Below are 26,589 nucleotides of genomic sequence, written 5' to 3'. Positions count from 1 at the left end.
CCTGTAAGCAGTCGTCGCATTAGCCCTTCATGGTTTATAGCCAATGAATGGTAAACAATTCGAGGCGCTCAGATAACTTTGCATTCGTCTGTGGGTATTTCGCCGGATAAACAGTACTACATATGTACTTCGTAGTCGATCTTGCTATCTGTTCCCGGTCATTCTACTCCATTAAGATGTTTGCAAAGGGCTTAGAATACTGTTTGAGTAAAGGAACTAAGACAGAAATTTATTGCTGAGCAGTTACTAATAAGAGAGCTAAAATGCGGAATGAAGCTGAAATCAATAATCAACTACCAGTTATATGTCATCTCCGATCATATATCCCGTAGCTAAGAATATCGTTACAAACGAGCGATTAATTTCGCCTATAATCGATCTAATGACCCTAAGAACCGAGCAACGAAAGTTAGGACTTTACGCGTGTTGCTGGCGGCTACGCCCATTGCCTAAGCCTCGATTTCTTATGTTGTATGTCGGTTGTGTGTAATTCTGAATACGGACACGGAGCGCTGGGTAGCGATGAATAACCGGGATGAGTCCTTGCCAAGTCGCTTCCAGGCTCTACGGAGTTGGGGGTCAAGTGATAACTGACGACTAGATTTGACAGTCTCGGTCTAGTTGATTGAATCCTTTGCGGAGAGATCCTTGCCTCGTGATATCAAACCCCCAAGGGTCAGCTGGGGCTAGCGTACCATAATCGTATTGTACGCCGAGAGAGAAAATAAACCGATGTCATCCTCGACAACCGTTTGAACTTTGTCCTGTGGATTCAAATTGTCAGTGAGGTATCTGGAGTTCCAGGTGTACATATGTACATACATGGATCTTTGCCGGCAACCTTTAAATAGAAGACACCATCTTAAATTTCCTTGTTGTATCTAATACAAGATGGGTCTCTAATAGCCTTTGCGAGATTCACGAAGTTGTACAGATGGAAGGCAACGATGATCTCTAGTCTTGCAAGTCAAAACATGAAAAGATGTTAAAAAATCCAATAAATTCAAGTCTAGAAGCATAGAACATTGGATGGATGTCAAGCAACTTCCAAGTTGTTTCAATGAAAGTACGATGATTACCTAGTGCAACGATTAGGGGACCAATGGAACCCTGAAATAAGTGCATAAATATGCACATAAACAAGCTCACAATTCAACATTGAACATTCACATATGGAAAAAAGATAATGCGAGAGCAATCCACCGCCCACTTTTTTTCTTGCAAAGTTCTGTGGGGTTTTAGGATATCATTTTTTATTCAAGTTCGCAATAGATTCATACATTGCGCCCAGCTCATAATAAGCCGCCAATAATCAGATTTTCTTCATGGGATCAATCATTAGTTGTGGGCCAAAATAGAAGAATCATACTAGCCAGGCACCTTTTGCGCATCATGTCAACCACCACCGCAACAGCTGTGAAGAAGCCTGAGCTTCAGGGAATGCGCAAGAATGGTAAGAGCGGTTCGCCAAAGCTTTATGTATACCTAATCCAAGACTCATACAGTTACATAGGCAAGCAATGGCATCCCCAACGGAAAGCATTTCGACCAGGTTCGGGCCTAACTTCATACGAGAAACGGGCGAGACTGCGCACGGAAACAGCCGCGACGAAAGCAAGAGAAAATGAAATGAAGCAGGAAAAAGAGAGCGAAAGACAGGTATAGCCTATGTCGTTGATATGGAAATGCGCTAGAAAAGTGTTACTGACATAGGGACTAGCAACGAGTGCAATCAATCAAGGAAAAGCGGGCGGCAAAGGAAGAGAAAGAGCGGTATGAGAAGATGGCAGAGAAGATGCATAAGAAACGAGTTGAACGGCTGAAGAGAAAGGAAAAGCGGAACAAACTTCTCAATTCATGATCCGCACCTATGTGTCCTTCTACAGAAATATCTACAGCTACGATCACTTGTCTTTTACGTCCTCGGCAAGGGAGGATCTTAAACATGGGCCAGTCATCTACCGATAACGACGGAACATAGGCCAAACCACTAGAAGATCAGAATTATCTTCAATTAATCAATTCAAGAAGCAGCCTGTGGGGACGAAGTCGGTCCGGAATGGAGTACTATGTTGCTGGTGTTCATGTAAGGGGGAGGGACAATTCAGCGTATGGGATACCTGCTGTGTCACCGCCAGATCGGACGCCACAAGGTATCACGGATCTTAAAGTGCAGAAAGATAAGCTAGCAATTGGGAGAAGAATGATGATAAGGTCTAGGTAGCTTACATACAACGGCCAACTCGACAAAAACCACCTGGCAGCAGTAACTCCATGTGCAATAAATAAAATGCCATCCAAATATATATCCCCACCTATATATATAATCATAGGTATACTATAACTAGTATGAAAAAAAAGTGATTGAATTGGCATGGCCTCTGTGATTGGATGTCTACCTCAATATATACCTAGGTATGTATCTAAGTAATCCGTGACATGTGAAAAAGCGGATGTTGCCGTGGTGGGGTGCCGGCGGCGAACCTTAACCAGCTTTATCATTACCGATCCAATTGAAGCTTGCTATTATTCCCCTTTACACCAAGTTAACATACACTACATCAACTAAGCACATATATGCATACGCTTTCAATGCACGGTGCATTGCATTATATGGGTGTGCTGCTCATTTCATCCATTAAGATCATCTATCTCTGATCCAAAATAAAAGCCACCCTACCTTAGGGGCTACTTTCGGGAGTCTATGTACTTATTTACCCAGCAGGTCCCGGTACGAAAATGTCCAGGAATCAAGATTTCGACCACCTAAAGCCTGCAACTACCTCGCCACAACGACCTCGTCATCAAGTTAAACGATCCATAACTGAGTTATCATCGCCAATCAAGCTTCCCCGATATCACCACCTACATCATCTTCAGCGGAAGGACCGCGACAACGATGACCAACCTCCCTTATCCGCAAGCATCATGCTTCATCTCCCGCGAGGCTCGTTCGACCTGCCACGGTCTGAAGGAGCAACTCCGTCAGCAAATTCGGAATCAGGCCTCAGGATAAGCATGCTGAATTCTGCCACCGAGGATGCTATTCGCAGTGTTGGGTCCACGACACCCCAGGCACCTTCGACAAGCCAAGAAGAGTTATCGCGCGAGCAAAAAGAGAAGGAAGTTTCAAGAATATCGTCTGTCGCTCCACTTTCCAAGCAGTCCGACAATGAGCCACCCACGGATTGTTACGGCTAACGTTATAATAGGGGATTGAGAAAATCACTCGTGGAATTGAGCACATCTTCGACTACGACGACAAGACGCCTCGACGATACATATTATGCCATTCTTGAAAAGCTCGGTACACTCCAGGGTACAATCATAGCTCTTAAAGAGCTCGCCGGCATGTCACAGGAACTGGATGGGAATTTCAAAACGGAATCGCAAGGATTAGTGAACGAGCTGGAACAACAGGCCAATTCGTTTGGCCACTTTCACGATCAACAAAAACGCATCGAAGAATTACAGGGTCGTATACATGATGGTCGCGGCAAGGTTGAGGCGCTTAGCAAGCGAGTGGACGTGGTGCGGGACCGAATCGAAAGCTGGGAGAGAGCAGATATGGAATGGCAGGAAAGAACAAGAAGACGCCTCACGATTATATGGATCATTACATCCATTGTGATCTTCTCACTGATACTTCTCTTTGTCGGAGCCCAGTACGCCCCTTCGGAAGACACATCCGGTCTTACCATTTCGGTCTCGGCATCGAGCAACGGACAAGGACAACACGATGTAGGCGATATGGGCAGCAATCATAGTACAAATGTCGCTGCTATGGTGGATGAGGTGAGACAGGTACTCGGCACTAGGAGGGGCGGGGAACCTGTCGAAGACAATGTGCTCCGAGCCTTCGACGAGTTGTGAGCCAAAACTCCGGGAAAGGCTTCGGTTTTCGGGTCGGCTTTCATATCCGGTGAATTAGAATGCATTATCGTAGAACCGTAGAAACAATGATACCCCTTGCAAATTTAGAATTTAGATAACATAAAGACGATGCCGTTTTACCGAGCGGTTATGTTCGCTATTGGCAGGTCATGATATTATGTAGCTGTCGTCGCACCTATCAGGTAGTGATACTGTGATCGCAATCCTGACTGTCTCATCACTGTTACTCGTCCTACTCATCCTACACATCCCTTACATCACCTACTTAGTAATGACGGCTAAGGACCACCCATGGTTCGTTGTCTCTAGAATTCACACTGAAACATACCTACATATATGTAAATAAATGCCGACTTTATGTTGAGGTTTACTCTATACGCCCGTACTGGTTTGTATGCGCATATGTAGATATTAGCGTCAAGACGGAACTCGGAATAGAGCGATACGCTAAGAATTAACTAATCGACTTAATATATGCCGTCTTAACCGCGTGGACTTTTGAGCGAATCAGGTCTTGGCATCAGCCCTGTACAGCTGAAGCTGTGGAACTTAGACGTGATCTGATGCGTAAGTCCTGCATATCTAGATGCCGAATGACTAACTTTTCTAAAGTGCCATGTTAATCGATTCTCAAGAGCCGATCAAATGTGTATTCGAATATCTACAAGGATAAAATTCTATAGATGGTGAATTCCATGATATCCTATTCCGAGTGTATGTAGCGATAGTGGGGTACATGATTGGAAGGTTCTTACTTGTCGACGTCATCTCTAAGCCACTTGCTAATTTTCGGGTTACAAGAGAGACTGACTAGGGGTAGGTAGGTTAGGTTGGTAGTCACGACTAAAGGCGGTTCCGTCCATGACCAATTGGGTCAACGAAAGACGCTACTGCTCAACGGCGCGTGTCAAATCAGATCTAAGCAGCTCGGGTCTGCTAGTTTGGCTGTTCTTAATTAAAATAAGCTCTGAGTTTCCAACGCAATTTGATCACTGGGACCTAGGCAGCTACATAAGAATGAAAATACATACTTGTACCTACCTAGGAAGGGACAGTACGTCATAAAGAAGGCACAGTATACACACAGGGTACCAAGGTATATCCAACTTCCACTCTTTCACTGCCTCACAAGTCCAAGCCTTGTTCCTTGTTTGTTTTTCTTTTTATTCTTCATATCCGCATCTTCTAAAGTTCTTCTTCTCCTACAATACCCATACCAAGCTAGACCCTTGACCGTGGGAGGTTAAGTCTGTTTAATTTGCTCAGTTGATTTTCGGGATTTCGAGGTTGAGGATTCGAGGGAATACAGGGCTATTGGCTGACGACATTAAATCCATTCAACGATACCTGGAGATTCCCCGCCATAACTAATCTACCCGACGAAATAGCTGTACACCATACGCGCCTAATACATAGTACAGCTACGACCTAATTACGCCAAGCCACAGATTTACTTACATACGTATTTACATACGAACCTAGGCGAGAACGAACACGAGAGAGCTCGTAGAATCGACTGACATCGGTCCATATCGTCGAATATCAAAAAGTTAAACGAGCACAGTCCAAGAATCAGATAGATATGTCTGGTGCGGATTCCGCACCGGGGGTCGCACCCCGCGATCCCATCACTACTAATAATTCTTCTGCCCCTCCTGGCCAGACCTTGACCGGGAAACAAGAGCATTGTTCGTATTTTTTCCGAGCTTGTGGTTTGGGAATTATTGAGACTAATCGTTATACATTGCAGATCTCAAACGAGAGCTTATATCTGAACAAGTCAACTGGGAGATTTCCGAATTGAACTCCCCAACCGCGCTTCGTAGATTCGGTGCGCCCTTCAAGTCAAACTTTGGTGAAGTATCACCCTATGATTCTGAGCTTCCTCTTCTACGTTACATATTCGTACATCATATACGGGAGTTCCCATTCCTAGATAAGGCGAAGGAGAAGGAGTTTTGGCAGGACAAATTACAAGTGGTAGGTATTCTCGTTAACTGGGAACGTACCACGATATGCTAACGTTATCGCCGCCGCAATTTAGTTCCTCGAATCGTTTGCTAGCAAAAATATCTCATCCTCGGAGGACCGCTTAGAAGAGACCAAACGCCGCAAACTAGCTTTGAAATGTCGCAAGTTAGTCGAACTCATGATGGTGTCGGGGGTCCCTACGGCCTCCGGCTTCGAGGAGCGGATAAGATTCGCAGAGATGGAGATCGTCGATCGCGATGCGATTGATACTGGAATGTTAAATTCTATGCCAGAAGGAAACTACGTAAATGGATGGGACGTCAATGTCGCTGGAGTGCGCATTACTCTTGTAAAGAGAAACATCAGGCGCCATAAACATGCTGTAGGTTACGATTCCTCGAAATCTACTCCTAAGCTTCATATCCTAACTTGTTATAGGAATTCTTATTACGCGTTAAACGAAAGGGCGAGCTTGAACACTACATCGGCAGACGTTACGGCGATTTCGCCCGACTACATAAACAGCTTAGGACAGAACTCCCTGGCAAAGTCCTCCCCCCGTTGCCGAAGAAGAACAAATCAGATACATCTGCATCAGGTTTAATGTCGCGCATGACAGATGGTTCTTACGATTCTGACCTTTCGTCAATCTCATCTGTTTCAACCAATGCCCCTGGAGCTCGAGGTAATGGGTTTAGGGATTCGATGAACTTGACCGTTCGAGATCACCGTCGAAATCGATCGATAGCTTCTGGTCGGACATCACCACGCCCATCCATGGATGGCACAGCGAGCCCCATTCAAAGTCCTAGGAGTCCCAAATTCGATAATACGATCCTTTGGCGTGAGGACCAGCGTATATCGCTAAGAGCTTACTTACGATATCTACTGCATAACCCACAAATTGCGCAGACAAAGGCCTTGCAACAGTTTCTAACACATGATTCGATCACGCCAACTGACGCAGACGTTGAGGACATCATCCGGCGCAAGGCTGTTGACGAGAAGCGTGTGGAAGAACAGAAGCAATTCTACGAAATAGCAAGGAAGAGAGCTGCTGAGTTAGATGTGTACATGGAGCGGTTCCGACAAGACATCGTCGAGCACAATGGGTTAACAATGCTTCTTCAAGAGATCAAAGATAAGGATACCATTCAAGATTTAAGTCTTCAATACCAGAAGTTTGCCGAATGGCTCCGCATCGAAGTGGCCGCTACCATTTACCATCTATTTCTCGCCGAGGACAATTCACCGGAACTGTTTGCGCAGCTCAAGCGAATTCATTCCCTAATACCATACTCGGTCATAAAAAATGTAATTCGTCTTGCCAATCCAGCTGTCGTGATGTCGGCAGCACTTGACGTATTTTTGGCACAACCATTTGGATCTCGCTCTCTGATGCAACGTATCTTCTCGTTAACTTTGAACGACGGGATACGGAGCCAGCAGAAATTGATCGACGCTCTGGCTGCTAAGATAGGAGACGAGGTATTCGTAGAGAAGCTGACACGATTCATTCATGCCGAGGAGAAAATCAAAGTCTCAATCCGAGAGGAAGCTGAATCTGAGGGTGTCGATCTTCTCGTGGCTATCTTACGCTCTGAGTTCTTCTCACCAGCGCTTACAGCCGATCAAATTGGAAAGCTGTACAATGCATATGTCGCTTTCAACAACGCAGTGGAGAATGTCGACGAGGAATTCAAGCAAGGAGCTCAACTTTTCTCATACCTGAAGCAGTTGATGAAGCTTCAAACTAGACAACGCGATAAGCAAATGATGCTTCACCTGATCGAGGAGCCTGTTACTCTACAGTTACTTCGAGATCTCTTCACAATCTTCTACGAACCTCTCGTGAGAGTTTATAAGTCGGCCAATGTGTATAACAGCATCACTGACTTTGCCGTTTTCATCGATGACATGATTCAGGTATGTAAAACTTTCCGAATATTCTTTCGAGCTACTAACATTATGACAGGTCGTCGACAAATGCAGAGATCAGGATGCTTCGGCCGATCCAAATCAGACCGTGCAAGCGTTTATTGATCTATGTCAACGCCATGAGCACAACTTCTATAAATTTGTCCACGAGGTCCATACACATGACAACGGTCTCTTCACACAACTTATGGGTTGGATCGAAGGCATCCTAGAGTTCCTAAGAAAGGGACCAGCAGGAGGAGCGCTGGACATCAACGCTCTCTTCGAGGGGGGCGTCGCGAGCAACAACCTAGACAAACAGAAAGCGATCGATGAGATCAACCAGCTCATTTCCTGGCAAGAAGCCCGCAAGAAATGGCATCACGACAAAACTAGACAGAAGATGGCCGCCGAGGGTTCTGCCAGCGATTCCGGTATGCCGGGTATGACCAGTTTCCAAGCCAGCGATTTTGGACTTAACAATATGGATCTAGAAGACATGACTTATGATGATGGATCTGATGACGAAGCCGAGGCTGAGATCGAGGACGAATTGGACCCTATCGATGCCGAAAGACGAAGGAGGGCGAAGAGACAAGATCGCCTCAAGGCTCGCGCCGGAGAACCTCAGAAACCAGTAGTCAGCGAGGTCCACAACCTAAAAGAAAACTTCATCGAGATGCTACGACAAGTATTAGCCCCTTAGAGAGCCTATCTAGGGTTACGAACAAAACACATTAGAGCCGGTGTTTAGGACGAGGGCTGGGTACGAGAAAATTCTAGGCAAAGGGGGAATCATTTGCATTCAGTGGCATTTGCTATGGCATGGTCACGCAATAGGACATATCAACAGGACATGGATAGCTAGACGACTCAATATGGCCTTTAGGCCTTCTGGTATACCCGACTATGCATTATGGGATTTTGTCATAATATGGCATACTAGGTACAGTAAACCTTAGCCATAGCGATAATTTCATATAACGATATTATACGAGAGACGGCATGATTTTATATGTAAAATAACGATATTTTTACTATAACGAAACATCGTTATTCTTAAAAAGTTAACACCAAAATCGTTATATTTATAACCTTATAAATTACCACTTTCGGTAATATTTTCACCTATTTTAGCCCCTATATTAACACTTTTCGGCTTAAATCCTTCATTTTAAGTTAATGCGTAATACACTTTATTGCTTTAAGAAATCTACCATCGATAATTTACTATAGCGATATGAGAGTGGTGTTTTTTTTTTTTTTTGGCAATCGTTATGGCCAAGGTTTACTGTATTAGGTACTTCTAAACTGCCTTGTTTTTACAAATTGCTTGGTATTCTTATTGATGTTATGTGACTGTTTTCTAGATGCGCTGCGTATGCTGTTGTTCTCTTTATGACACTTACCCACCGAAGGTATTCGGTACATGATCATCGGCTTGTTGCGGTTTGTTGAAAAAGGACCGTTGTGCTTAAATGAATTTTAGATGTTAATATTTCTGACACGTGATTATGATGCAGATGGCTAAAGTGCTTAAAGGCGCTTACTGTAAGGTGGGATGGAAGGTGGTAGGTACGAAATACTTGTGGAAACGCCCGGTTTTATTATCCCTCGGTAATCAGAATCGACGCTATTGGACCAGCGCTCAATTGTCTGGAAGCTGCGGTTGAACTTCGCCAGCATCATCACTTTTTTTCTGGATTCCTGGACTCTGCCATTTGCCATACCCGAGACTTGCAGGACAAGACAAGAGCCTCCCCGTCGTTGGCGTCACCCCTCCTTCTAATACGTTTCCAATCCACGATGGCATCCTCAATGGCAATGAGGAGGTTAGCTACAGGCTCTACCGTGAGTTTTCCCCTCCCTTACTTATAAAGTCGAATCGCATGCGGCGATTACCGAGATCTATTCTGAGTAGACATTGGATGGATACTGACTTCATCTTCGCTTTGACAGTTCTCTCGGGCGGCAAGGTACCAAACAAGAACCTTCTCTTCCACGCGACCTGTCTGTAAGTGCGACATCTACCTTTACCAATTGTATAATTGAATTGGCTCCTAATCATATTATCCCACGTGTAGCACGAATAATCGCGAATAACCCACTGCGAGCTAAGGAAGCACCGGTACATGTTAGCAACAAATACGCAGTTATCGTACGTCGCACATCCCACATCGCATTTCTTTGTCCAGAGGTGGACAATTCACACAAAATCAATGACGATTAACTCGATCGTAGGACCACGAATATGATGCAATCGTCGTCGGCGCAGGCGGTTCTGGATTGCGCGCTGCATTCGGCCTTGCGGAAGCCGGTTTCAACACAGCTTGTATATCGAAGCTCTTTCCCACACGAAGTCATACAGTCGCCGCCCAAGGTGGTATCAACGCGGCTCTAGGAAACATGCACGAGGATGACTGGCGGTGGCACATGTATGATACTGTGAAGGGTTCGGATTGGCTCGGCGACCAAGATGCTATCCATTACATGACGAGAGAGGCTCCTGCGTCAATTATCGAGCTCGAGAACTATGGTTGCCCGTTCTCCAGAACAGAGGATGGTAGAATGTAAGTCTGAGCCGGTCATCTGCTGGATACCAATGGTTGCTAATGGTCGTTCACTAGTTACCAGCGTGCGTTTGGTGGACAGTCGCAGAAGTTTGGAAAGGGTGGTCAAGCATACCGTTGTTGCGCTGCCGCTGACCGAACGGGCCACGCTCTTCTTCACACCCTATACGGCCAATCCCTTCGTCACAGCACCAACTACTTCATCGAGTTCTTTGCCCTCGACCTGATTATGGAAGATGGAGAATGCCGTGGTGTACTAGCTTACAACCAGGAAGATGGTACACTCCACAGATTCCTTGCGCAGAACACCGTTTTGGCCACTGGTGGATACGGCCGAGCCTACTTTAGTTGTACTTCGGCACATACTTGTACTGGCGATGGTATGGCTATGGTTGCTCGTGCTGGTCTTCCCAACCAGGATCTCGAATTCGTCCAATTCCACCCTACCGGTATTTACGGAGCTGGCTGTCTGATCACAGAGGGCTCTCGTGGTGAGGGTGGTTATCTTCTCAACTCCGAGGGTGAGCGATTTATGGAACGATATGCGCCTACCGCAAAGGATCTGGCCAGTCGTGACGTCGTTTCGCGATCCATGACCTTGGAAATTCGTGAGGGACGTGGTGTTGGTGCTGAGAAGGATCATATCTTCCTTCAGTTAAGTCACTTGCCCGCCGAAATTCTTGCTGAGCGTCTACCTGGTATCTCCGAGACCGCTGCCATCTTTGCGGGTGTTGATGTTCGCAAGCAACCCATTCCAGTCTTACCTACCGTTCACTACAACATGGGTGGTATCCCAACGAGATACACTGGTGAGGTCCTCACGGTTGACGAAGCTGGAAACGACAAGGTTGTCCCCGGCCTGTTCGCTTGCGGTGAAGCTGCCTGTGTCTCCGTTCACGGTGCTAACCGACTTGGTGCCAACTCTCTGCTCGATCTTGTCGTATTCGGACGAGCCGTTTCCCACACTATCCGAGATAAATTCACTCCTGGTGCTAAGACTAAGCCTGTCAGCGCCGATGCTGGTGCCGATTCAATCGAAGTCTTAGACAAGGTCCGCAACTCTGACGGCCCTAAGAGCACAGCTGAAATCCGACTTGCCATGCAAAAGGCCATGCAAACAGACGTAAGCGTCTTCCGAACCCAAGAAAGCTTGGACGAGGGTGTCAGACGAGTTACGGAGATCGATCAAACATACTCTCAGGTTGGAATGAAGGATCGCAGCATGATCTGGAACTCGGATCTAGTCGAGACACTCGAGTTGAGGAACTTGCTCACTTGCGCGTAAGTATCTCACGGAATCTCAACAGTTGGTGAAAGATAAGCTAATAACCTTGGCAGTGTTCAAACCGCCACTTCTGCTGCTAACCGAAAGGAGTCGCGTGGCGCTCACGCTCGCGAAGATTACCCCGACCGAGACGATGAGCACTGGATGAAGCACACCCTATCCTTCCAGAAGCAGCCCCACGGCAAGGTTGAGCTCGGATACCGACGAGTTATCGGCACAACATTGGATGAGAACGAATGCAAGGCTGTCCCACCGTTCAAGAGAACTTACTAATCGGGAGGGTTGGGTAGCAGCAGTATTGGTAAACAACTACGAGTGCAGTTCTTCCAGTCGTGTAGTATGACTGGGGAGGCGTATTAGATTCCCACCTGATGAGCAGGCTGAAGGCACATGTGGGATGAAGTGACGATGGCTCGTAACCCGTTTAATGTAGGAATACGAATAATGTACCTTACGTATGAGCTTAAGGACATTGTGTATACAGATAAAACACCTGTTTTAAACCCGTTCAAGCTCAGGTGTGCAGCAGCTACATAACGATGGTTCCTGTGGGCTAGATAAGCAAGACATCTTGCCTTACTACATCAAGATTAGAAAAACTAGGTGCCTACGTCATATTGTCTCTAATGGTATCCTACACCACCAATGAAGTTATAAAATTATCGTATATATCATCGAGATATCAGCTATTTAGTCATTGATGATATCGATGACATAGCTCGTGTTCATAATACGCCTCTTAAATTCACCTCGTGATATGGTTTAAACATAATTCTCTAAGTAAGGTCCTGTTTTCGTAAGCTCCGAGAATCGGTTCACAGCAGTTGAACGAGAGTTCCCCCGCTTCGGGTCTACGTATATATATTAATAGCTAGCTAGGTAGTCGACGAAGAGAAATTAAGCTCGAAAAAAGCTGACATTCTATTGTCTTGAGTCATTGAGTCATTGTCAGTATTTAGACTTTTACCACCTTCGTAAACCTAAAAGCATCGAGGAGCATCGAAGTCGAAGCTACTCCTCTATTTTTATGTTGAGATTTTCTTTCCGCTCATACAACAACTTAACTCACCTACTCCAAACATGGCGCGTTTCCTAGCCCTCTTCACGCCCTTGTTCCTCGGCGCCACGCAGGCGGAAAACAACTTAAACATAACGGCCCTGACGGGGAGGAACAATGTGTCGGTGCTGGAGTGCTGGCAACTGAGCGCGCCGTTCGTCCCGGCTGAATACCCCAATTCTGTGAAAGTGGGTTTGGGTAATTTGTCAAACGCGACATATCTCGTAGCTGAGGGCGAATCGAAATTAGGGCTGCATAATGCTCCGTATAAGCAGTGAGTTCGACGTGTTGTGCGTGTACATGTCTTTACACGAACCGAGACTAACGAGAAACTCATTTCTGGATAGATGGGTCTGGTTTATCAACGGCCAGGCGGAAAGTAAGTCTTTCGTTTGGTTATATATAGCGCATATCCGTGGTATCTGGAGATCGTTAACCCGGGGCTAGTCACCTTGCCGAATAAGACGGATACGGCTCTTATTGACGGCGGTAGGTACGGCCTCATTTTCGCCGGCGACACGAAGGATATGTCGGGCTGGGGTCATGAGACTAGGCTTATAAGGTACGTTCTACTTTCAATGCGTCCCCTACCGTGAAATAGTATATTGAAGGATTAAACCTTTTTTTATAGCGATGGCAAGTTGATGGTGATTATGATTCCTGTCCGAGACAATGTCGTGCCTTCGCACTCGGTTTTGAATAACGGCCCTTGCGTCATGGATGAGCAGGTTGCGATTTTCGATGAGTGATTAGGTACCCGTATGTAAGAGCCTCTAGGACCACTTCCGATATATACTAATACCGATAAGGTTCTAGGTAGTGCCAAGTCTTCGGGATCTGCGGTACTACCTTGGCAGTAGGCACCTATCCGTGGATATTCAACGTTAATTAGGTCCATCTCCCGAGGGAACCCCTCATTCTAATATGGATAGTATTGTGGTTAGAGTATAGGATAGAATCGTGCCCCCCTTGTCCTTTCGATCTAAAAGGCGTTTTCTTTTTTCATAGAAAATCATTGAGGAATAATTAAAACGAGGGAAAATTCCTTAATTCTTTACATTCATAGAAGCCCTAGTACATCATGTCCGTTGCATTAATAACGGCGGGAAGCGCCGGACTTGGGGCGGCAGCCAGTCGGCTCTTCGCCAAGAACGGCTTCCGGGTCATCGTAAATTATGCCAACAACGAGGAACGAGCAAACAAACTCCTTGCCGAACTTCCAGCTTTGTCTACCTTACCTCAAGACAGCACAGGAGAAAACTTTGCTGTCATCAAAGCCGATCTAGGTAGCCGAGATGATATAAACCGCCTCGTCAAAGAGACTGTAGAGAGGTTCGGTCGACTAGATGTTATCTTCTCAAACGGTGGATGGACTCGCTTGTAAGTTCACTGCTGGTTTTGGACAGACCCTCGAGTCCATACATCTCAACTGGAAAGATAGTTCCTTCCTTCCGGATAACCGCTGATATTCTTGCTTATAGCCGTGGTTGGGCTAGCATCGATGACAATGCGCATGAAGAGGACTGGGATCGTACCTTCAACCTTAACGTCAAATCTCATATGTGGCTCATGCAGGCTGCTAAGAAACACCTCGACGAGACTGAGGGCGCCTTTATCACCACCGCTTCGATTGCCGGCGTGATACCTAGCGGAAGCTCTCTAGTAAGTCACCCGAGTTTATAATAGCCGATCAGAGCTCGTGATAACACTAGACAGGCCTATTCTGTGACCAAAGCCGCGCAAATACATCTAGTAAAAGCGCTGGCGGTTATGGCTGCTCCTAAAATTAGGGTTAATAGCGTGTCCCCCGGATTGTTACTCACTGTAAGACCTCCAACAAGCCACCAGGTACAAATGGGAGAAAAGAAAAGCCTAACATATAGGTATAGGACTGGGCAGAGAATTTCTCCGACGAGGTGAAAAAGAACCACATAGAGAAGACGAAGCTTAAACGCACCGCCACTGTCGAAGATGTTGCCGAGCAGGTTCTTCTTTTCGCAAAGAGTAGGAGTATCACGGGAGTCAACGTCGTGGTGGATGCCGGTTACACTTTGTGACCCCGTCATAAGACTGGTATAGGCCTCTCCTATGTTACGTGTGTATGTTAGTTAAGAACAGGGACCAGTGCAGGGCGGCTACTTGATTGGTTTATAGACATTGCATATTGTGGGTAGGAGAGTGATGATGAATGCTGCCTACCAGTAGTTAGTACAAGGTAATAGAAAAGCGGTGGTGAAATGGAATTTCAAGACTTTGAAGATATTATATGGACCTATTATAAAGATCATGGGACTTATTAGATGGAAGTTATACACAGGTTAGTCATATGGAGATATCACGGGAAAGAAACAAACGAGACGAAAAGTAGAAGTATATAAAGTGGGATGACACTAAACCATCCCTTGTACTACAATCCCTAGGCTGCCACGTGGGAATATTGGGTGGCTGTGGGGGCTTTTTAAGTTACCACTATGCAATTATACATAACTAGCGTTCCAGTCAGCTGAGGAGCTTGGTGTATCTCTTGTGACTATCTAGTAACTAACAGCCTCACACATTAAAACAACACATAACACACAATTACTACGCCTTGTTACCCTTACTAAGGTAGCTTTCGCAGTTACAATATTTCTATATTCCGCCAGTCTTAAGTTTGAATAGATAATCTCGACGCTTCCTTCTTACCTACCTACCCACCAACTCAACCTACGGAAATATATTTGCTAACTACCTAAAATCTCACCAAGAAGTCACTATCTTAGGCCTATTCGAACGTCGAAAGTCGGGCGGAAGGCTCGGACATTAGTTTCAGCTGGAATGGAGGAAGTCCGGTCAACTGCAGTTATCGCAACAACTGTAGCGGTAACCGTCGCACTCACTTCGCTCGCCCGTTTTGCACTATGGCCTGAGAAGAAAGCCATCATTCCCGGTCCTCTCTCGACGGGATTTCACAAATTGTCCAAAGATGAACTTGCTCGGGTTCCGTATAGTCCGGACACATTTCCCGGCGCCCGGGATGTAGTTACGCCAGTAAGTTTGTCCCTTATCATTACTTTTTTATAAGTGGATGAGCGAAATAGTTATCTAACAATAAAACCCTAGTATGGCAATATTCGTGTATACGAATTTGGACCTGAAGATGGTCGCAAAGTCTTATTCATCCACGGAATCAGTACATCATGCATGACTCTTAAGGATATTGCGATACCGCTTGCTGAGAAGGGCTGTCGAGTTATGCTTTTTGTGAGTAACAAATTTTACACAGAATTCACGATGGAAATATAAGAACATCATTAACAACTCTTAGGACTTATTTGGCCGAGGTTTCTCTGATGCGCCTGGTGATGTGCCTTACGACACACGACTATTTGTCACTCAGATATTACTTGTGCTAGCATCATCGTCGCTGTCATGGACAGGCGATAATGGCCTTCATGTCGTCGGTTACTCGCTTGGCGGTGGCATTGCTGCCAACTTCGCAGCCACATTTCCCAACATGGTCGAGACTTTAATACTCCTCGCACCCGCGGGACTCATCCGCCCGGAAAACTTCGGCGGTATAAGTCGGCTCATTTTCACATCCGGCATCGTTCCAGAGCGTATTCTTTCATGGATTACCAAGTACCGCTTACGGCAACCCATCGCCTCGTCCGTGTCTAAGAAGGTTAGGATGTCGATTTCCGACGCATCCACCAAAGCTCCCCTTAAGAGCGAGCATAGCGAGGACTACGTCGATCTCGCGATACAAGAAGCCATAGATCCCGTAGATGAGCCGCCTCAGACCCCCTTCGAGATCCAGGTTATGGATTGCGTACACTGGACGCTCGATGCCCACAAAGGATTCGTACAAGCTTTCATGTCCACAATTCGATATGCGCCATTAATGGACCAGCATGACTATTGGCGACAGCTGGCCAAGCGAAAGCCCGGAACTACCGCCGTGTTGCTCGGGAAGAATGATAATATGATTCAGCGAGACGATTATACCGAAGATGCGCTTCCCCTTCTCGGCGGGAAGGAGAATGTATATTGGCGTGTCGTACCCGGATCGCATAACTTTCCTTTTACACACGGATCTCAGGCGCTGGAACGTATCTACGAGTTTTGGGGTATGGAATGAATAGGAGTTCAAGGACAAGGAGTCTGGATACGGCGTTTGGAGCGGCTGGTAGATTACTAGACATTATAAATCCCTTGCTGGTAACATGGTCACGATTCCTACAGAGACGTTTATAGACTGGAGAGAATTGTATCATTATAAATTTGATTACAAACTTATTACTACAACCAAGCAAATTAAACAACCCTCGAATCTCTTCCCTGAGTGCAGAATCATCATCGCTACCTATTCATCAATCATTTCACCTCATCTCGTCCCATAACACCCCCCGCTCTAAGCATCCATAGCATCCCTCCCATTAAGCAAAATAATACAAGTCGAAATCGCCACAACATCATCCAGCTCGTTCCCATTAAGCACAAGCACGGCATCTTTATCAAACCCGTACCCGGCGACGCGGCCGATCTCGACGCGCTTCTGGTTAAGGCACTTGTACAGAATGCCGACGCGCCCGCGGGTCATGTCCCAGAAATACGGGATGCTGTTCTTGACAAAGGCCTCGTGCTTGCTGTCCTCGCCGGCGGAGCGCCCGCCGACAGGACACAACTCGATTTGGTGTCGCGAGTGCGCGCTGTCTTTTGGGAACCGCACCGTGCTGGAGTCGAAGGATACGAATGTGATGTTGAGATCGCATATGCGCTCCCCTGACGAACCGTCCGTGATTGTTTTCAGTGTTCGCATCATGTTCCCGCTTGATTTGATCTCGTATGTTGGTGGCGAGGAGGACGAGGATAGCTTTTGCGCTACTTGCTCGGCTTCGTCGAGGAAGGCGTGGCTGAAATCCCCGATGAAGGGAGACTGTACCCGTCCTGAGAGCTCGGTGATTTGGGCTGTTGTTTTGAAGTGGATGCAGCCCTTTAGGTAGAAGATGCGTGTCGGCTGCAGCACGACGTCGGTGTTGAGGGGGAAGTCGTCGGGGTGGAATGGGTGGCCCATGGTTTCGGAGGGGCGTTATTAGGGGTTCTTTATCGATATATTACGGTGTAAAATGAAGAATAAATTCCTTGCTCTTTTGGTGAGTCTTACTTCTCAATAATCGCTATATCTCGCTCTGTAAATCGCTTAGGGGTATCGCTCAAGCTGCGATGTTTGACGCTTGCGATAAATGGTTATATTCTCCTTAGAGGCAACGGCAATCAATGTTACATTACTTTAGTCTTCCCGCGCGAGATCTAGCTAACATCAAGTGCCGGCGCCGTCGTGTTTATAAAACGGCTTCCGTAGCACGGCTGGGTGTTTGGAGTAGACGGAGGCTGCGGTGTATGACATCACTGCTGATCCTACTGCCTTGATTTTCAACATCAGCAACTCACCAAGTTCAAGTTTTGAGAACAGAATGTGGCGTCGGTTGGCGTCACCAAGACATATACGAACCCTATTGTGTTCGTGTGATAGGTCTGATGATCTCGATCCTTGTGGCTGCCGTCTCCCTGGCATCTTTAGATTGTCATGAGGGCGCGAGGCGCAGTACGCAGTCCTTTACTTGTATGTATGGTAACAGGTATTTTGAGATGTAAACAAGAACTTAATCTAATCCTTTTTATGATTCTTTAGATGGGAATTTTATAGTTTCCCAAGACCCGTGAGTTTGGTAAATGATCCCGTCGTTTGACGGTTGTCCAAACCTAAAGTCTCAACTTCCCCAACTTACCCGCTTTCCGAGGTCATACATGACGTAATAGGTAACAATTTCCAAGTTAGAATTGATATTGGTGTTCCGGCTTACAGCTCGTGGCTTCTCGGATATTAAATAAATGGTATTCGCTGTGTGTAATTATGAAGCTGCAAACATTTTATGTGAGACATTAATCAATTCTCAACCTTTTATTACTTATTAGGTATCGGTTGTCATCGAATTATTGCTATTATGTGCGGACTTTCCGCGCAATTTTCAAATGCGACGGTCTTGGATGCCCCAGATTGAGACTCGTTTCATAACTTGACTTTCCACTGAGGATATTCTTGTAGCTTGTCGTCAAGTGATGAGCTGTCGTTCACGAATCGCATAGCAGTGTCATACCGAATTGCGACGGATGTTTGGAACTATGCTCTACAGTGAATTCAAAAAGTCTTCGGCTTTGATGGTTATCCGAAAATCCAATAGAGTGGGATGAAGCCGGATAGAAAGTTGATTCCCGCTGCTAAGCGTTCTCATGTATTCCGTATGGATGAACATTGAAGAAGCGGAGTCAGAGTTCTTATCATGAGACAAGTCTAAAATTGATAGTCTGATAGGCAGGTACTTAGGAAAGATAAGGTAATTGTGCTAACTTTGCCCCTTTCCGGCAGTGTATAAAAGTATTTATGTAACATCTGACTAATGAACATTCCTCGGGTACCTTAAGACCATTGGAAACGAACTCAGTCTCCATCCGGCTTCAACACCGCTTCACCTACTTTTTGGAAAAGTCATAATGTCTTTGCAATACGAGAAACACTCTGCTAATGATGCGGACGCGGTTAAAAAGACTTGCTCGAAATATGGGTTGACAACTGAAGAATTTAGCGAACTACATCAGCGAGCTGTTGCCGCCAAATCGACAGCTTACTGCCCATATAGTCAATTTCGAGTTGGTTCGGCAATCATATCTATCAATGGCGTCTATTTCAGCGGAGCCAATGTTGAGAATGCATCGTACCCGGTTGGAACGTGTGCTGAACGCGTTGCCTTCGGCAAGGCTGTTACCGAAGGACAACGGAAGATGAAAGCTGTAGCTGTGTCAACCGATATAACTCCTCCGGCTAGTCCGTGCGGAATGTGTCGCCAATTGTAAGTTTGGTCTGACTTACAAATCTTGATATACCGGCATGGTTTGATTACTGGGTAGTATACTAATTTCTAAAGCATTCGAGAGTTTTGCGATCTTTCCGTTCCAATCATCATGTTCGATAAGAATGACGATTATATAGCATTGCATCTTGAACAGGTATGATGACTAAAGTCTTCTATATAAACATAAGCTAATATTCGTGCGGCTAGTTGTTACCCTTGTCTTTTGGACCCGAAGCACTTCCTCCGCCGGGATCACGCTCTGCTTGAGTCGATGCATTGCAGAAGTTTCAGCATACGGTCTTGCAGATCTCCGTCCAGGATCTTTAATTCTATGGTCGTACAGCTGCAGTCTCGATTCTTGTGTTTGAATCGAGTTTAGCTTGTGAAACTCGTCTGCTTCTAGAATTTCCAATCAACAGCTGGTCATTCAAATGTGGGGGATTGGGGAAGCTGGAAGCTGGAAGCTTTAAGAGATCCAATAAACAACCGTTGCTCCCATCGAGTCGACGCAGCGATCTACCGTTCGTTTTAGTACCACGCTGCAACCGAGCAAATTTTGAGTCATATACTCTAAATGGGAGAAGGTTTTATGGAGATGCTTGATACCATATCCTGTTCTGCTATATTGAGTTTGTTGTTCTATCGCATACACTACTATACCCAGGTATACGAAGTATATGATGTTGAGTAATAAGCTTAGCGAGGTTTCTATTTATTGCACATGTCATGTGGTTGTAGTTGTAGTTGATCCCGGGGATATGGTCTTTCATTTCAATTTTTTTTTTCATGCTGTAACCTGACATTCTATACGATAGCCTCATAAGCTTTAGCGCATCCCCAACCCAGACACGTTCTCACAAGTTATAGTTTACATGGTCTTAATCGAGGTCTTTCAAGGGTTTCTCCAAGTTCAGTGAAATTGCGACGGTTCCCCACAACTGACCATCTCCGGGATTTGTTGCGCCTAACGAGAAATCTCCACACTAATAACCCTGGACGATCTCGAGCGTTGATGCGCACCAATCACTAGCCTGGTTGTCGGTCCGAAGAAGAGTTAGCTCGAGAATCTAAGTCCTTTCGCCTCCGCATTTCAGTGGCTTACCCCGTGTCTAGAGGCGTGATGTGGAGGACCGCAGAACCACAACAAGGCGGCGATTGGTGGTTTGGCATCGACTGTAACATTGGCAGTGATTATGTGGAGAAATATACGGCCTGGTCGTCTGAGAAGGCTACCATAGGCTCGCCTTGCAGGTGAAGGATCTGGGATACTGATGAGAATGTGACGTCGGCCCCAACCGTGAGCTCACCTAGGGTGAGTGGGCAAGTTATTGCACCTATAGCAGCTCGTCTTTCTCTCTCCTCCGCATGGCAAGCCTGGACCGTCGCTTCGTGAAGCTCCTCATATGGGTCTATGGCCCGACGCGTACCTCCTTGCCCGGCGGGAAAATCCCGAATGGGTCCAAGATTGCCCATGCTACGCAGTAAGCACGAGGAATTCCGTGTCTTAGTGTCGTTGGGTATCATCAGATGCATGCAAGAAAGCTTTATTATATGAAGGGTTCACTCCACCTACATCGAAACTGTTCCCCAAGCTACCTTTGCTGTTCGGTTTTGCCTTCACGTGTCAATTTGCCTTCCACATCTGCGACGGACCTTCGAGGGAAGCGATCAAGATGGCGCGGCTTCCAAAGATCAGTAAGTCGATGCTGAGATTTTTATCTGTATGCGCTATGCTAACGTATCCCGTCAGCCAATACCTACTTCATGGCTATTATAGCCACTGTTGGAGGTATGCTCTTCGGTTTCGATATCTCGTCGATGTCTGCCATCGTCATTACCGACCAGTATATCAATTATTTCAACAATCCGTCCGGCCTTATTCAAGGCGCTATCGGTTCTGCTCTCGCTGCTGGGTCTGTTATTGGTAGTTTGATGGCTGGTCCCATTTCCGACAAATGGGGTCGCCGAGACAGGTGTGTTCATAATCCTTATCCATATCAACCTGAGTCTTGAGTCTAATACGTGCTCAGTATCATGTTTGCCTGCCTCTGGTGGTTGGCTGGAACCGCTGTGCAAGTTGCTACTAACGGAGTTGGCTCGCTGATCGCTGGTCGTGTCTTGAACGGTGTCTGCGTTGGTATCACTTCATCTCAGGTCCCAGTCTATCTCGCCGAGATTGCCCCACGAGTAAGTTGTGTTTTGCAGGCATATCGACATTGCACATGAACGGGAATCTCTAACGACTCATAGGACTCTCGAGGTCGCATTATCGTCATCCAGCAGCTGGCTATCGAATGGGGTATTTTAATCATGTACTTCATTGGTTACGGCGTAAGTAATTTCTCTGCTTATGTTTTAGGACTCTTATTTGAAAGATCATGTTCCGTTCAAAAACAAATAAGAACGCCACCTTTTTTATGTACATGCACTAACAATCGCTACTGCAGTGTTCTAAGATTGAGGGTACGGCGTCTTTCCGAACTGCATGGGGAACACAATTCATCCCCTGTGTTGGGCTTATGCTCGGTCTTCCGTTCCTCCCCAGATCTCCGAGATGGCTTGCCAAAGTCGGTCGCGAGGAGGAAGCAATTCAAGTTCTCGCCGATATCCAAGCTGGTGGTAACAAGGACGACCCTGTTGTTGTTGCCGAATGGGAAGAAATATTCACCGTCCTTAATGCTGAGCGCGAGGCGGCTAAGGGATGGAGGAAGTTCTTTTCCAACGGCATGTGGAAACGAACTCTTGCCGGAATGAGTGTACAGGCGTGGCAGGTAAATAAATCCCCTACGGTCTGACACCTGCATAAGTTTATGAGAGGCTAACACTTTTCTAGCAAATGAGCGGTGCCAATGTTATCGTATACTACATCGGATATGTCTTCCTGATGGCTGATCTTCAAGGCGATATTAACCTCATTTCTTCCGGTATCCAATATGCCCTCTTCATCATGTAAGTTGACTAATATGTACGCTGTGCCGTGGCCGATACTGACTAGGTATTTTTAGTTTCACTACCATCATGTTCTTTTTCATCGATAAAACTGGTCGTCGATCGCTCCTTGTTTATGGTTCGATCGGTATGGCTGTCTGCCACTTTGTTGTTGGTGGCTTGCTTGGCACTTACAGCGTTTCCGTCCCCGAGGGCGTCGGTGGCAACCATAATGTTGTCATCAGAGTTACCGGTTCCCCCGCACATGGTGTTATCGCATTCAGCTATCTTCTGATCATCGTCTATGCGCTTACCCTAGCCCCGGTCGCTTGGGTTTACGCAGCTGAAGTTTGGTCACTCGGAACACGAGCGACCGGTATGTCGCTGGCCGCTGTAGCCAACTGGCTATTCAACTTTGCCCTTGGTCTTTTCACCCCTCCGGCTTTCCTCAACATTAAATACAAGGTATTCATTATCTTTGGAGTACTTTGCATTGGCGCAGCCATTCAGGCCTGGTTCACTTACCCTGAAACTTGCGGTAAGACCATCGAAGAAATCGAACTGCTGTTTGCCAAGGGGGCACTACCCGCGTGGCAGACTAAGAAGGGCGGTTCTCGTCTTGAAGCTGAAATCGAAGCCGTGTTGAACCGTAAGGAGCAGGGCGAAGATGTTCATGCGGTCGTTCACGAAGAACTGGAGAAGACCGGATCTGCGAAGGAAGTGCCTACACAGACAGCGTAAGAGGATAACTTACAGTAATGTTTAACATTCTAGCTTAATAAGCGTCGAGGGAATAGTGAATAATTGGAGGCTTTTTTAGTTTGCGCCATAATCGAATCGGAAGTAGAATGCTAGATTATATACCATCTCATGCAAATAAAAGTGTATCTTATTATATTACGAGGTGTATTAAATTGTGAATTTCTTAAACTTCAACGGTGTATAATATGAGAATGAAATCAAATAGGTATAGAATGGTGTCTCCTTGAAGACTAGATCATACGTCCTCGCGTGTAATGTGCTCGGTTAGTTTGCTGCCATTTTACGCACTGATGCAATTTAGACTTTACACTACAGCAACTTACCGTTGATTGGGGAATCCATATTCCTTGCATGTGCTACTAGGGGTACCTGAGCTAGGAACCGAATAGGAACTGCCCCCACACCCGTGTCGGAACCTTTAGAAGGCTCTCCCTGCCCAATACCACTGCACCGACTTAATACAGGACCGCATGCGCTATACACGGCAGGCACGACTTCTCCTAATCCACCTATTTTTTATCACTTTCCACGCTCGAACCGCGTTGCTAGTTTTTCCCTCTTCTTTAGCCCATCACAGCTCTTAGCAAAACGTCGCAACTTGTGCGCATGTCACTTCATACTTTATCTAACGATTATGCATTTATAGTGCCTAGTTGAGGTTCTTTAGCCCTTTAATAACCACTTCGCGTTGGTTCATGCCGATTCATCCCCGGCCACTTCGCTCCCCACACTCTCAGTCGCAAATCCTCACGATTGCAATCCACCTACCGCCACCATGGACCAAGCAGATATACCCGCATTGCTGTCGCGACTTGCTAGCGACGAAGATGCCGCGCGGAAAATGGCTGTGTTCAAATTGCAATCCTCCATAAACGATCCTTCATTTGCAGACGTCTTCATCTCTTCTGGCGGTCTGATCATACTACGACGATTGATCATGAGTACCGGCGGAAATACACTCGCATACTCGTTACAAAGTCTAAGTAGATTACTCGAGGTCGATATGGGATGGGATATCTTCGAGGGCCCTTCAGCAAGCGATCTAGTCGAGCGCGTTGTCGAACTCATCGTCACGAATCCACTGGTTAACATTCTTCGAGGTGCTATGTCCATTCTCGTTGCACTTGTCAGCCATTCGCAGTCTACATCGTCGGGAGGTCGTGCGCCTGTAACGTTCGGGTTCCGCGCATTGAAGCCAGCCGTAGCTGTCTACCCGCAATTCTTCGAACTCGTCATCCAGCAACTACAATCGGCCGATCACGCTCTCTGCGCCAACGCACTTATGTTGATTAATGCTCTCATAAGGGATGCTGTCTCGAGCGAATCTGGTAACGAAAATGGTAGGATAGGCGGAAGTGGAGAAGAATGGCCTAAGTTTATAAGGCGATTACAAGATCTGGGCCTGATTAAATCGGTATACAACCTGATGCAGAGCTCGGCACTGCAAGACCTTGCGCACCCTTTATTGGAGTTTCAGTCTCTTACTAAGGTACTGCTTCAAAAATGGCGGCAGGTTCAGGTTGACGTCGAAAGGCCAGAACACAGGAGGGCATTGAAAGGGCTTCATCTTGCGAGCGCACCGAACAGAGACCATGCGAACGGGATCGGGAGAGTTGAGGAACTCCAAGAGTCTGGGAAAAAGGGGAGTAGGAGACATAACCCTGAAAAATGGAGAAGACTTGGCTTCGAGACGGAAAGTCCAGCTGCGGAGTTCGATAATACCGGTTTTCTTGGCTTAATGGACCTTGCCGATTTTGTGCGGAAGAACGAGGATGGTTTTCAGAAATTACTCTTGGAGCAGTCGACCAAACCACTCCACGAGCGCTGTCCTATTGCGAGATCGAGCCTAGCGGTTACGCTCATCTTGTACGAACATTTCGACTGCGATAGATCAGAAATGGAAGACTTGAGGGGATACCAGCTATCAGATGGGAAACATCAAGACAAGCTATTCCGCCCGTTACTCTTGCAATGGTCCAGATTACATACAGGTGGACTTAATGCATTTTTCAAGTTATGGAGGTCTACCGGCGCAGACCAGGATGATTTTGAAAAAGTATCGGAATTAGTTCGTATACTTGTAGATCAGGTTATAGGACAGGCTGGTCGGTCGAAAGACATTTTAGAGGTCGAGGAAGATCTAGTGGAGTATGATTTTGGACGTTTGCGCGAGCTACAGATGGAACTTCTAGAACTCTCCTTCGATGACCAATGGGGCCAACACCTTTACAAAGTACGGGACAGTCTAAACCAAGAAGCTCTTACATTTGTCAAGGAACAACGGGTTAGGTGTCTGTTAGAGGGCTCCTGGTTTTCAAAACCAGTGCCACGAAAGGATAGTCAGGGGACCAACTATCAGAATCGCCGTGGAACTGACGGCACACTTTGGCGGTACGCCAAACTGTCACACAACCGCCGTTATCTCCACTACGCTGACTTCGGATTACGGACTGGTCCGGATCCAAACTTGGATTCTCTAGCTGAGAAGGTGGATTTGCGACAAGTCAGCTCTGTTGCTTCTAATGTATCCGCTCCGTCTACCGAGGCTATAAACGGAACAAGCAACAGCACGAAAATTACGATCTTCGGTTACGTTAATCCTGACGAAGTTGACAAAGCTAAGGACTTGAGCGAAGTCAAGGAGACGCCATTACTCACTTTACATCCCCTGAATCATAGCGTGGCCTCGGAATGGCTCGACGGTTTATTGATGCTGCTAGGGCAAGCTCCGATAACATCGGAGACCAATAAGCTTATCAAGCTAGTCCAAGACTACGGTATGAAGATCAGGCTGCTTAATGTTCGGATGGAAGCTACCTATACAGGACCTCCGGAAGGTGCTGGTGTAGTTCCGAGTAGAGAGGGGCTTAATGATGACTATTGGTATGAGATCTGAGATGGTTTTGGCCCTATACACGAACGCGTATGGGATCCTTTGGGTGGCATTGTTTAATGTTATTGACGTTATCATTCGGACAGAGAGTACAGATCGCATACTGTTCATACGACCTTGCGATCCAGGACAGAGAGAGGTCGTACTATTGCACTGGTTTCCGAGCTATTCGACATTCAGAGACGCCCGCAAGGGAAGCTAGGGAGGTTCGCATTGTCTGAGGATACCACATTTTGGTTTGCTACGCATAATGATATACCCATGACTGAATTGAGAATCGCTGTTATAATGAGTTACTAGTCTACAGATTATGATATTGGTATTATACGTCTCCCCTTTATCCTTATTGTTTACGCTATGTCCTTCTAACAAGCTTCTCGGACCCAAATTTATTATTTTGGAGACATTATCTTGTAGCT

At 46.3% G+C, this 26,589-nt stretch overlaps 10 protein-coding genes across 10 annotated transcripts; 9 read left to right on the top strand and 1 right to left on the bottom strand.

Annotated features, from left to right (window-relative positions):
• Positions 1 to 1,272: 1,272 nt before the first annotated feature.
• Positions 1,273 to 2,316, top strand: GGS22DRAFT_149800 (uncharacterized protein). The gene is made up of 3 exons (XM_047959194.1): positions 1,273 to 1,453; positions 1,514 to 1,659; positions 1,721 to 2,316. The coding sequence occupies exons 1-3, from the start codon at positions 1,393 to 1,395 to the stop codon at positions 1,859 to 1,861; spliced, it is 348 nt and encodes a 115-aa protein (XP_047823853.1). The 5' UTR covers positions 1,273 to 1,392; the 3' UTR covers positions 1,862 to 2,316.
• A 348-nt stretch (positions 2,317 to 2,664) lies between these two features.
• Positions 2,665 to 4,072, top strand: GGS22DRAFT_149798 (uncharacterized protein). Its single transcript, XM_047959193.1, has 2 exons — positions 2,665 to 3,140; positions 3,213 to 4,072. Exons 1-2 carry the CDS (start codon positions 2,740 to 2,742, stop codon positions 3,871 to 3,873), a joined length of 1,062 nt encoding a protein of 353 aa, XP_047823852.1. The 5' UTR covers positions 2,665 to 2,739; the 3' UTR covers positions 3,874 to 4,072.
• Positions 4,073 to 5,476: 1,404 nt separating this feature from the next.
• GGS22DRAFT_177103 (succinate flavoprotein subunit) lies at positions 5,477 to 11,910 on the top strand (the record flags this gene model as incomplete). Its single annotated transcript, XM_047963488.1, has 10 exons — positions 5,477 to 5,582; positions 5,645 to 5,874; positions 5,939 to 6,247; positions 6,304 to 7,791; positions 7,841 to 8,473; positions 9,742 to 9,796; positions 9,867 to 9,940; positions 10,024 to 10,352; positions 10,410 to 11,633; positions 11,691 to 11,910. 10 exons carry the CDS (start codon positions 5,477 to 5,479, stop codon positions 11,908 to 11,910), a joined length of 4,668 nt encoding a protein of 1,555 aa, XP_047823851.1.
• Positions 11,911 to 12,717: 807 nt separating this feature from the next.
• On the top strand, positions 12,718 to 13,443 carry GGS22DRAFT_183364 (uncharacterized protein; the record flags this gene model as incomplete). Its single annotated transcript, XM_047964078.1, has 4 exons — positions 12,718 to 12,968; positions 13,042 to 13,073; positions 13,142 to 13,256; positions 13,326 to 13,443. 4 exons carry the CDS (start codon positions 12,718 to 12,720, stop codon positions 13,441 to 13,443), a joined length of 516 nt encoding a protein of 171 aa, XP_047823850.1.
• Positions 13,444 to 13,628: 185 nt separating this feature from the next.
• Positions 13,629 to 15,064, top strand: GGS22DRAFT_149784 (NAD(P)-binding protein). The gene is made up of 4 exons (XM_047959192.1): positions 13,629 to 14,074; positions 14,176 to 14,356; positions 14,411 to 14,518; positions 14,584 to 15,064. Exons 1-4 carry the CDS (start codon positions 13,776 to 13,778, stop codon positions 14,749 to 14,751), a joined length of 756 nt encoding a protein of 251 aa, XP_047823849.1. The 5' UTR covers positions 13,629 to 13,775; the 3' UTR covers positions 14,752 to 15,064.
• Positions 15,065 to 15,250: 186 nt separating this feature from the next.
• On the top strand, positions 15,251 to 16,951 carry GGS22DRAFT_7197 (alpha/beta-hydrolase). The gene is made up of 3 exons (XM_047967913.1): positions 15,251 to 15,724; positions 15,797 to 15,937; positions 16,002 to 16,951. The coding sequence occupies exons 1-3, from the start codon at positions 15,512 to 15,514 to the stop codon at positions 16,812 to 16,814; spliced, it is 1,167 nt and encodes a 388-aa protein (XP_047823848.1). The 5' UTR covers positions 15,251 to 15,511; the 3' UTR covers positions 16,815 to 16,951.
• Positions 16,952 to 16,977: 26 nt separating this feature from the next.
• GGS22DRAFT_149779 (uncharacterized protein) lies at positions 16,978 to 18,425 on the bottom strand. The gene is made up of 2 exons (XM_047959191.1): positions 18,189 to 18,425; positions 16,978 to 18,101 (listed from the first exon to the last, which is right to left on the bottom strand). Exon 2 carries the CDS (start codon positions 17,748 to 17,750, stop codon positions 17,088 to 17,090), a length of 663 nt encoding a protein of 220 aa, XP_047823847.1. The 5' UTR covers positions 17,751 to 18,101; positions 18,189 to 18,425; the 3' UTR covers positions 16,978 to 17,087.
• An 803-nt stretch (positions 18,426 to 19,228) lies between these two features.
• Positions 19,229 to 19,854, top strand: GGS22DRAFT_183360 (cytidine deaminase-like protein; the record flags this gene model as incomplete). Its single annotated transcript, XM_047964077.1, has 3 exons — positions 19,229 to 19,584; positions 19,660 to 19,741; positions 19,795 to 19,854. 3 exons carry the CDS (start codon positions 19,229 to 19,231, stop codon positions 19,852 to 19,854), a joined length of 498 nt encoding a protein of 165 aa, XP_047823846.1.
• A 980-nt stretch (positions 19,855 to 20,834) lies between these two features.
• GGS22DRAFT_7153 (general substrate transporter) lies at positions 20,835 to 23,446 on the top strand. The gene is made up of 7 exons (XM_047967896.1): positions 20,835 to 21,282; positions 21,338 to 21,560; positions 21,618 to 21,774; positions 21,838 to 21,918; positions 22,035 to 22,358; positions 22,421 to 22,536; positions 22,593 to 23,446. Exons 1-7 carry the CDS (start codon positions 21,261 to 21,263, stop codon positions 23,254 to 23,256), a joined length of 1,587 nt encoding a protein of 528 aa, XP_047823845.1. The 5' UTR covers positions 20,835 to 21,260; the 3' UTR covers positions 23,257 to 23,446.
• A 331-nt stretch (positions 23,447 to 23,777) lies between these two features.
• On the top strand, positions 23,778 to 26,510 carry GGS22DRAFT_149770 (ELMO/CED-12 family-domain-containing protein). The gene has a single exon (XM_047959190.1). The coding sequence runs from the start codon at positions 24,053 to 24,055 to the stop codon at positions 26,171 to 26,173; it is 2,121 nt and encodes a 706-aa protein (XP_047823844.1). The 5' UTR covers positions 23,778 to 24,052; the 3' UTR covers positions 26,174 to 26,510.
• The last annotated feature ends 79 nt before the right edge of the window (positions 26,511 to 26,589 follow it).

This window comes from Annulohypoxylon maeteangense, assembly GCF_022496945.1.
Source record: "Annulohypoxylon maeteangense strain CBS 123835 unplaced genomic scaffold GGS22scaffold_1, whole genome shotgun sequence".
NCBI classification, from domain to species: Eukaryota; Fungi; Ascomycota; class Sordariomycetes; order Xylariales; family Hypoxylaceae; genus Annulohypoxylon; species Annulohypoxylon maeteangense.
This window is presented reverse-complemented; position numbering and strand designations above follow the sequence as displayed.